We start from the raw sequence: 10337 nt of genomic DNA, 5'->3' as shown, positions 1-10337 counted from the left end.
CCGCTCCCGCCCTCGCGGCCCCGGATGCGCACCCTCCCATCGCAACCCCCCTTCCCATTCCATCGTACCCCCAGCTGCATCACCCCCCCGTCGCAACCCCTCATTCCATTGCCACCCAGTTGCATCACCGCCCCAACTGCATCAAGCTCCCCCTCTCGCCTCCCCAGTCGCATTCCCCTCTGGGAGGCGTTTTACTTTGGGGGGCACATCCGTTTGTCCCTCCTGCTGGACGAGGAAGGGGGATTTCCCTGCTCCCATAGGACCCTCGCACGGTGCCCACAATGGCGAGGGGCCCTGGGGCGAGCGGGACAGGAATTGGGGGGTGGGCGAACGAGCATCCCCGGCTGCACTTGGCTTTTACCCACGTTGCCGCTCTCTCCCTCCTCTCTGTGTCCCCCCGTGTGTGTCCCCCGTGTCCCCCCCGTGTCCCCGTGGATGTCCCCCACTCCGTACGTCCCCCGTCTGCCCCCCCCAGCCATGCAGCAGGTCCTGGACAACCTGATGGGGCTCCCGGGGTCCCCGGGGGTGGCCGACCTTGACCTCATCTTCCTGCGGGGCATCATGGAGAGCCCCATCGTCCGCTCCCTGGCCAAGGTACCGCAGCACGGGGGGCACCGTGCCCCACCCCGGCACCCCCAGGCTGTGGGGGGGGGTGATCCACATGTGTGTGCATGTGTGTGTCAGCATGTCCATGCGTGCAAGCACGTGTGCATGCAGAGGTGTGTGCTGGTATGTGTGTGTGTGCATGTGGGGAGGTATCTGTGCATACTTGCACATGTGTGTGTACACATGCACATGTATGTGTGCTTGTACATGCGTGCGGATGGATGTGTGCGTACATGCAGGGAGGGGTCTGTGCATGTTTGCACACGCATGTGTACACCTCCACATGTATGTGTGCTTGCACATGCGTGTGGATGGATCCTTGCACGTGTGTGTGCATGCATGCATGTGCACTTGCACGTGTGTGCATGCATGGATCTGTGCTTGCACATGCGTGTGCATCTGTAGGTGTGTGCTCATATGTGTGTGCGTACACCTCCACAGGTATGTGTGCTTGTACATGCACGTGGGTGGGCACTTGCATGTGGGTGGGCACTTGCACATGGGTGGGCACTTGCACATATGTGTGCATAACTGGATGTGTGCTCACAAGTGTGTGTGTGCAGGGAGCTGTCTGTGTGTTTGCACACGTGTGTACATGTGCACATGTATGTGTGCTTGTACATGCGTGTGGGGGCACTTGCACATGTGTGGCTGCAGGAAGGTGTGCTTGTTTGCACCATAATATGTGTACATGTGTACATGTACGTGTGCTTGTACATGTGTGTGGATGTGCGTGTGCTCACATATGTGTGCACACAAGGAGGTGCCCATGCGTGTTTGCACATGCGTGTGCAAGTCCACATCTGTGCATGTGTGTCCATACGTGTAGATTTGTGCTTGCATGTGTGTGTGCCTGCAGGGATGTGCCCTTACATGTGTGTGTTTAATCTCCCCCCCAAGGCCCTGGGAGTCCCTAACCCCCTGTTCTTGCCTCGTGTCACAAACTCCCCTGGCCCTGGGGGTCCCCAACTCCCCAGGGGTCCCTGTGTCCCTACCCCCTCCTCCCCCCCGGGACCTCCAATCCCTGAGGGTCCTGAACCCCTCTGCCCCCCCTCCAGCCCCCCCGGGGGTCCCTAATCCCCCTGGTCCCCAACTCCCCTGGGGGTTCCTAAACCTCTTGGCCCTTCCAGGTGTCCCTAATCCATCCTTCCCCCAAGGAATCCTTAATCCCCTCTGTCCCAGGAATCCCTAACCCCTCCCAGGGATCCCTAACACCCTGTCCCCTCCCGGGGGTTCCTGTCTCCTCGGGGGGTCCCTAACCTCCCGACCCTGGGGGGACTGTGTTCCCCCCGGGGGTCCCTAAACTCCCTGTGCCCTCCAAGGGTCCCTAATCCTCCCTGCTCCTGGGGGTCCCTAACACCCTGTCCACCCGTAGAAGACCCTGTGCCCTCTCGAGGGTCTCTAAACCTTCCTCCTGGTGTTCCATAAGCTCCTGAGACCCTGGGGGTCCCTAATCCCCCAAGCCCCTGGGACTCCCTAACACCTCTGAGACTTCCCAACCTCTCTGATCCCCTGGGAGTCCCTAACCCCCGAGCGTTCCCTAACCTCCCTGCCACCTCCGGGGGTCTCCCCGCGGTGCCCCCCAGGCGCACGAGCGGCTGGAGGAGCGGAAGCTGGAGGCGGTTCGCGGGGACAACCTGGCGCTGGTGCAGGAGATCCTGCGGGACATCGGGCGGCTGGCGCGGCCCGACGGGCAGGGGGCGGCGGCCGAGCTGGCCCGGATCCTGCGGGAACCGCACTTCCAGGTGCGTGGGACACGCGTGGGACACTTCTGTGCTGGGGGGTGTGGGACAAGTGTGTGCTGGGGGTGTGACACAGGTGGGATCCCCCTCCTGTGCTAGATCTCCCTCTTGTCCTGTGTGACGTGTGTGTGCTGGGGGAGTGTGACACAACATGCACCAGGTGTGTAGTACACAGGCGTGACCCCCCCCTCCTGTACCAGAGGTGTGGAACGCTCTGAGTGCTGGGGGGTGTGACACGTGTGTGCCCGGGGGTGTGACACATATGTGTGTGACACATACATGTGTCAGGTGTGTGGGACACAGGTGTGACCCCCTCCTGTGCCGGGGGTGTGTGACACATGTGTGCTGGGGTGTGTGACGTGTGCCAGGTGTGTGGGACACAGCTGTGACCCCTCTCCTGTGTGTCCCAGTCGCTGCTGGAGACCCACGACTCGGTGGCTGCTAAGAGCTATGACCCCCCCCCAAGCAGCCCTGGCCCAGAGCCCCCCCTGGGGTCCCAGCCCGTGCCCCCCGACGCCGTGCGCATGGTGGGCATCCGCAAGGCAGCCGGGGAGAACCTGGTGAGCCCAGCTGGGGGGGCTGGGGAGTCCTGGGGGCATTGGGGGGTGCTGGGACATTTTGGGGTGCTGAGGGTGCTATGGGGTGCTGGGGTACTGCCTGGTGCTGTGGGGTGTTGGAGCAATGCAGGGTGTGGGGATATTGGGGGCATTTTGGGGTACTGGGGACAGTGTGGGGTATTGGAGACATTGCTGGGATACTGGGGGCATTGCAGAGTGCTGAGGGTCACTTTGGGCTGCTTGGGGACATTTTGGGGTTCTTGGAGGTGTTGTGGGGTGCTGGGGACATTGCTGGGGTGCTGGGGGCATTGCAGAGTGCTGAGGGTCACTTTGGGGTGCTGGGGACATTGCAGTGTGCTGAGGGTCACTTTGGGGTGCCGGGGACATTTTGGAGTTCTTGGGGGCATTTCAGGGTGCTGAGGACATTGCTGGGATGACTGGGAGCATTTTGGAGTGCTGGGGATATTATGGGGTGCTGTGGACATTATGGGGTGCTGGGAGTATTTCAGAGTGCTGGGTGCCTTGCAGGGTGACCGGTGGGTGCTGGGTGGGTGTCACAGGGTGCTGTGGTGGGTCCCTGTTGGGGGCTGAGTGGGGCTGTGCCCGTCAGGGGGTGACGTTCCGGGTGGAGCGGGGGGAGCTGGTGATCGCCCGCATCCTGCACGGGGGGATGGTGGCGCAACAGGGGCTGCTGCACGTGGGGGACGTGATCCGTGAGGTGAACGGGCGCGAGGTGGGCAGCGACCCGCGGGCACTGCAGGACAGCCTGCGCCACGCCAGCGGCAGCGTCGTCCTCAAGATCCTGCCCAGCTACCAGGAGCCTCACCCGCCCCGCCAGGTACTGCCCCTGCATCCTGCCCTGCATCCCACCCTGTATCCCACCCCGCATCTGACCCTGCATCCAACCCTTCATCCCACCCCACATCCTGCCCTGCATCCTACCCTACCAGGTACTGCATCCCACCCCGCATCCCACCTCGCATCCTTCCCTGTCTGGTGCCATCCCTGCATCCTACCCTGCATCCCACCCAGTGTCCAACCCTGCATCCAGCCCCACCAGGTAGTGCCCTGCCATCCTGCTCCACATCCTGCCCCACATCCCGCCCTGCATCCCACCCTGGAAGGTGTCACCCCTGCATCCCACCCTGCATCCCGCACTCAGCACTCTGCCCACAACTCCCCCTGCCCTGTGGCCCCTATCTGTGTCCCCATCCCCATGTTGTCCCTGTGCCACCCTGCCAATGTCCCAGTGCCTACATACCCCACATCCCCTGTTCCCTTGCCATGTTCCTCATCTCCCCATGTGCCCGCTGAGCCCCCCATCCTCCCCCCGTCCCCCTGTCCATGCCCTGTGCCAACATGCTGGTACCCCCGTATCCCCCACCGTGCCCTCTGTGCCTGGCACTGGTGGGCGCCAGGCTGTGGTTGTCCCTGCCCTGCCCCCATCCCTGCCTTCTCTCCGTCCTTGCCCTACCCCATCCTTGCCCTGTCCCCGTGCTTGTCCTGTCCCTGTTGTCCCCATCCCTGGCCAGTCTCTGTCCTTACCCTGTTCCCATTCCTGGCCTGTCTCTGTCCTTGCCCCGTGCCTGTCCTATCCCCATCCCCATCCTGTTCCTATCCCTGTCCCTATCCCTATCCCTACCCTTGCCCTGTCCCTGTCCCATCCCTGCCCTGTCCCTGCCCTCTCCCTATCCCTGTCCCCACCCAGGGTGCCGGGTGGCAAAGGGTGCCCACCCCGTGCCCCCCATCCCCGCCCTGTGCCAGCCATCCCCTGTCTCCGTAGGGAGACAAAACAACCCTGTCACCACACCACATCCCCTGGCACCGCGCGTCCCCGCCTGGGCCACCCTCGCGACACCCCTCCGCCGCCAGCGCCGTATCCCGTGTGCCAGCACACGCGTGTGTGCGCACACGCGTCCCTGCACGCGCATGTGTGTCCTGGCAGGGGCGGTGCTGGCAGCGCTGGGCACATGTGTGTGCCTGTGTGTGGCCGTGGGGCTGTGCCTGGGGGTCGCCGTGGGGGTCCTGTGGGGCGCGGCAGCAGCGGCCGGGACCCTCTGCATGTGCGCAGGGGCCGCACGGGCCTGGCTGCACCGGGCACGGGGGGGGCACCACGGCACAGGGGGCACCTAGGGGGGGCACACGGGTGTCCCTGCTGGGGAAACTGAGGCACGGGACAGCGGAGTGGGGGGCCCGGAGTCCCCCCCGCTGACCCCCACGGTCCCCAGGTGTTTGTCAAGTGCCACTTCGACTACGACCCGGCCACCGACAGCCTCATCCCCTGCAAGGAGGCCGGGCTCAAGTTCATGGCCGGGGATCTGCTGCAGATCGTCAACCAGGATGACCCCAACTGGTGGCAGGTCAGGGGGGCCCCCTGGGGGGTGGTCTGGGGGGGTCGTGGTGCTTTGATCCCCATTTGGGGGTCCCCCTGGCAGCAGGGTCTGTGGAGGGTGTGGGGGGGGTGGGGGTCAGGGGTTCTATGGGAGATCAAGAGGTCCCTGTAGGCTTGAGGGATGCTGGGAGGATCCCTGGAAAGTGGGGGATTTGTGAAGCTGGGAGTGTCTCTGGAGCTGGGAAGGGTTCCTGGGAACTGGGAGGCATCCCTGGGAAAAAAGGGGTTTCCTGGGAGCTTGGAGGTGTCCCTGGATTTGGGGAGGGTGCCAAGAAACGGGGCATTTCTAGAACTGGGAGGGAGTAACTGTGGACCGTAGGGGATTCCTGGAACTGGGGAGGTCCCTGGATATTGGGGGACACCCTGGAGCTGGAGGGGTTCCCTGGGGGTCTTGGGGGGTCCCTGGAGATGGGGGAGGTCCTTGGAGTTGAGTGTATGTCCCTGTAGGGATTGAGAGGTCTCTGGGAGCTGGGGGTCCCTGGAGCCTGGGGGTGTCCCTGGAGCTCGGGAGGTTCCCTGTGCAGCTTGGGGGAGTCCCTGGAGCTGGGAAGTGTTCCTGGGGGATGGTGAGTCCCTGTAGCTGAGAGGGTTCCCTATGGGGTTGAGAGGGGGGCCCTGTAGCTCAGGAGGGTCTCCGTGGGGTTGAGGGGGTCCCCACATGTGACTCTGTGCCCCCAGGCGTGCCATGTGGAGGGGGGCAGTGCAGGCCTGGTGCCCAGCCAGCTGCTGGAGGAGAAGCGCAAGGCTTTCGTCAAGCGGGATGGGGAGGTGGCCCCCACGTCGGGTATGAGGACCCCAGCCCAGCCTCTGCAGGGGGGACACAGCTCTGGGGGTGGGGGACAGGGGGGCACATCCTGGAGGGGGAGCACAGTGGGTCCCCTGAACCCTGTGGCAATGTCCCCATCGCACCAGGGTGATGTCCCCATGTCTCCGTGGCACATGGCACTGTCTCTGTGGCAAGTCCCCAGTTCGTGGGATGATGTCCCCAGTTCCCAGGGTGATGCCCCCATGGCACTGTCACTGCAGGAAGTCCCCAATTCCCAGGGTGATGTCCCCAGTTCTTAGGGTGATGTCCCAATGGCACTGCCCCTGTGGCATGTCCCAGCTCCCCTTGCATTGTCCCTGTGCCACGGCACTGTCCCTGTTCGTGTCCCCAGCTCAGCTGGCCCCTTGCCCTTGCAGGGGCCCTGTGTGGCAGTCTCAGCGGGAGAAGGAAGAAGAGGATGATGTACCTGACAACAAAGAACGCCGGTGAGTGTCTGATGGCATTCCCTCGGGGAAAGGGGGGAGCAGCCCTGGGGCTCTGCTCGTGGTGGCACCTCCTGGGGACAGGGTGTCCCCCTGGATGGGTGCCAGCCCTGCCCCTTGCCCAGAGTTTGACCGGCATGAGCTGCTGATCTACGAGGAGGTGGCACGGATGCCGCCGTTCCGCCGGAAAACGCTAGTGCTGATCGGGGCGCAGGGCGTGGGGCGGCGCAGCCTCAAGAACAAACTCATCATGTCAGACCAGGCGCGTTACGGCACCACCATCCCCTGTGAGTCCCCGCTAGCAGCACTGTCCCCATGAGCATCGCTGAGCCCACCGGCATCACCGCCCCTCACCTGCCTCCCTGTCCCCTGCCAGCAGCATCATGCATCACTCCCGTGAGATCACTGTCCCCTGTGAGCAGCACCATCCTCGTGATCATCCCTGTCCCTTGGGAGCATCCCTGTCATCTGTGAGCATCCCTGTCCCCTTCGACCATCCCTGTCTCCTGCCAGCATCGATGTCACCTGCAACCATCCCTGTCCCTTGGGAGCATCCCTGTCCCACTCCAGCATCCCTGTCCCTGTGAACATCCCTGTCCCTCAGGACCATTCCTGTCCACTCCAGCATCCCTGTCCCCTGCGACCATTCCTGTCCCTTGTGAACATTCCTGTTCTCTGCCAGCAGCATCATTCCCATGAGCATCACAGTCCCCATGAGCATCACCATCCTCGTGAACATCCCTTCCCCCTGTGACCATCCCTGTCCCTTGTGAACATCCCTTCCCCTGCAACCATCCCTGTCCCCCTCCAGCGTCCCTGTCCCTTGTGATCATCTCTGTCCACCTCTAGCATCCCTGTCCCCTGCAACCATTCCTGTCCCACTCCAGTATCCCTGTCTCTTGTGACCATCCCTGTTCTCCACGACCATCCCTGTCTCCTACAACCATGCCTGTCTCCATGACCATCCTTGTCCCCTGATGGCATCCCTGTCCCGACCCCACCAGCATCCCTGTCTCCTGGGGACATCCCTGTCCCCTGCAACCATCCCTGTCCCTTGTGAGCATCCCTGTCCCTTTTGAACATCCCTGTCCCCTGCGATCATTCCCACACCCTGTGAGCACCTCTGGGATGGGACCCGAGGTGGGTGGGTGTCACTCAGGTGGGTCCCCACTGCCGGCAGACACATCTCGGAAGCCAAAGGAGAGCGAGCGGGACGGGCAGGGATATCGCTTCGTGTCCCGGGGGGAGATGGAGGCCGACATCAAGGCTGGGAGGTACCTGGAGCACGGCGAGTACGAAGGAAACCTGTACGGAACCAGGATCGACTCCATCCGAGCCGTGGTGGAGGCTGGCAAGATGTGCATCCTGGATGTCAACCCCCAGGTAGGGGAGGGGGATGATGACTGTCGTTACCCAACAAGTTGTATTTCTTAAAAGTGCAGCCGTTGGGGGGAATTGTTGAGGGGAGATTTAATTAGTGGAATAGATAACAGATGATGGGCAAGCTCTGGGTAATGCCTGTGTGTTCGAAGAACAAATGGAACGTTTAGGGCCTGGCATGGCTCAGTGCTCTTAGAGCTGGGAGAGAAATTTAGTGTTGACATCAAATGCAGGATTTATATAAACCACAAAGGTGCAGAAACAAGAGGTGAAGAAGAAACGAACACAGATAATTTCCCAGAGACTCTCCCTCTCTGGGAAAAAGTAATAGAATACTGAAAATGGGGACTGATTAGTGTGAGAAATGAGAAATCAATTAGCAATAGAAGATAGAATAATAATTAATGAAGAGAACCGCATAAGCTGATGAACACTAATTCCTTTGTTTGCTAAAATGTATAAATACTTAAAAGTTTTAATAACTGATGTACGGGTTTTATGGAGCCATCCCCATGTACCTCAATGTCGAATAAACCCTCTAACCTGACAAACTGGGTTAGAGGGTTTATTTCCCAGGGTTTTGGTGACTCTGTCTCCTCCCACCCAGGCAGTGAAGGTGCTGAGAACAGCTGAGTTTGTGCCATATGTGGTGTTCATCGAAGCCCCCTGCCCCGAGACCCTGCGGGCCATGAACCGAGCGGCCCTGGAGAGTGGTGTGGCCACCAAACAGCTCACGGTGGGTGTCCTGGGGGTCTGGGGGGCAAACTGAGGGAAGGTAAAACTGAGGCAGGGCTGTGGGGGGCTGAAGGCAGATGGTGAGTGTCCCCTGCCACCCTGGGGGGCAATGGGGAAACTGAAGTAGGGTTTGGGGGGCTGAAGGTGGATGGTGGGTGTTCCTCTACCATCCCTGGGGGGCAGTGGGGAAATTAAGGCAGGGTTTGGGGGGCAGGAGGAAGACACACAGCTCATGGTTGGTGTCCCTCTCTGTCCCCAGGGGGGCACACAGGGTCTTGGGGAAACTGAGGCAAGTCTGTGGGGGCAGGAGGTGGGTGGGCAGCGGATGGTGGGTGTCCCCCTGCCATCCTGGGGGTGATGGGGAAACTGAGGCAGGTTTAGGGTGCAGGAGGCAGATACCCAGAGAATGACAGGCATCCCTCTGCCACCCTAGGGGGCAGTGGGAAAACTGAGGCTGGGTTTGGGGGGCACAAAGACAAGACACAGGTCATGGCGGGTGTCCCCCTCTGTCACAGAGGGGTGATGGGGAAACTGAGGCAGAGTCTGGGTGGATGGTGGGTGTCCTCCCTCTACCCAGGGGGCATGGAGGGGTGATGGGGAAACTGAGGACATGGTTTGGGGGGCAGGAGGAGGACACACAGCTCATGGTTGGTTTCCCTCTGCCACCTTGGGGGTTGTTGGGGAAACTGAAGCAGAGTTTAGGGTGCAGGAGGTGGGTGGGCAGTGGATGGTGGGTGTCACCCTGCCATCCTGGGGAGCAATGGGGAAACTGAGGCAGGGCTGTGGGGGCAGAAGAAGAACACACAGCTCATGATGGGTGTCCCCCCTGCCACCTTGGAGGGCAACAGGGAAACTGAGGCAGGATTGGGGGGCTGAAGGCAGATGATGGGTGTTCCTCTGCAATACTGGGGGGCAATGGGGAAACTGAGGCAGGGTTGCCGGGGCAAGAGGAGGACAGAGGGTGCTCCTCTGCCATCCCTGTGGGGAGCGGGGATCCTGAGGCAGTTGTGGGGTGCAGGAGGCAGATGCCCAGCGGACAGTGGAGGAGAGCAGCCGGATCCAACGCGGGTACGGGCACTACTTTGACCTGAGCCTCATCAACGACGACCTGGAGCGAACCTTCAGGAGGCTCCGGGAGGCCATGGACCACCTGCGTGTCCAGCCCCAGTGGGTGCCTGTCACCTGGGTCTACTAGTGACCACCCCACCCCGCAGGAGGGGGCCATAAAACCCTCTCCTCAACCCCCCCAGCCCACCCAGGAGGGCTGTGAGGGGTGGAGGGGGGTTGTGCCTCACCCACTGGTGTGATGAGCTTGTGCTCAGCACCGTGGGAGTGTGTGTGTGTGGCTCTCTGTAGAGCCCCCCAACCCAAGCCTGACCCTTCTCTCACCCCTACTCAGCCCCAGATTTGGGGGGAGTGGAGGCAGAATCAGCCACTGGGGGCCACATGGGGGGGCACGGCCACCCCCCACCATGCCCAGCACCCACACAGCTAATTCACTGCCAAAACCTCACCCCCTCCCCAAATTACCCCAGGGGGTTGTGCCACTTCTCAGATGGGGGACACGGGGAGGACAGGGGTCCCCCCCACTCTTCATAGCCCCCCGCCTCAGTTTCCCCATGAGGAAGCCCACCCTGTCCCAGATTGGGACCCCCAGGATTGGGGTCGGGGGGGCTG

General features: G+C 61.9%; 1 protein-coding gene across 1 annotated transcript in view; it reads left to right on the top strand.

Annotated features, from left to right (window-relative positions):
- The window catches only part of MPP2 (membrane palmitoylated protein 2), an 11712-nt gene extending 1387 nt beyond the window's left edge, over positions 1-10325 (top strand). Inside the window, exons 2-12 of the mRNA XM_029963436.1 lie at positions 476-594; positions 2193-2351; positions 2759-2908; positions 3516-3743; positions 5134-5265; positions 5976-6081; positions 6480-6548; positions 6671-6832; positions 7726-7928; positions 8533-8661; positions 9679-10325. Of these exons, the coding sequence (XP_029819296.1) occupies positions 476-594; positions 2193-2351; positions 2759-2908; positions 3516-3743; positions 5134-5265; positions 5976-6081; positions 6480-6548; positions 6671-6832; positions 7726-7928; positions 8533-8661; positions 9679-9855 (1634 nt within the window). The 3' untranslated portion in view covers positions 9856-10325. The remainder of the gene's footprint in view (positions 1-475; positions 595-2192; positions 2352-2758; positions 2909-3515; positions 3744-5133; positions 5266-5975; positions 6082-6479; positions 6549-6670; positions 6833-7725; positions 7929-8532; positions 8662-9678) is intronic.
- The last annotated feature ends 12 nt before the right edge of the window (positions 10326-10337 follow it).

Source organism: Manacus vitellinus, unplaced genomic scaffold (genome assembly GCF_001715985.3).
Source record: "Manacus vitellinus isolate BGI_N305 unplaced genomic scaffold, ASM171598v3 scaffold_102_pilon, whole genome shotgun sequence".
NCBI lineage: Eukaryota > Metazoa > Chordata > Aves > Passeriformes > Pipridae > Manacus > Manacus vitellinus.
Note: the sequence above shows the minus strand (reverse complement) of the source record. Positions and strands in the feature narration are given on the sequence as shown.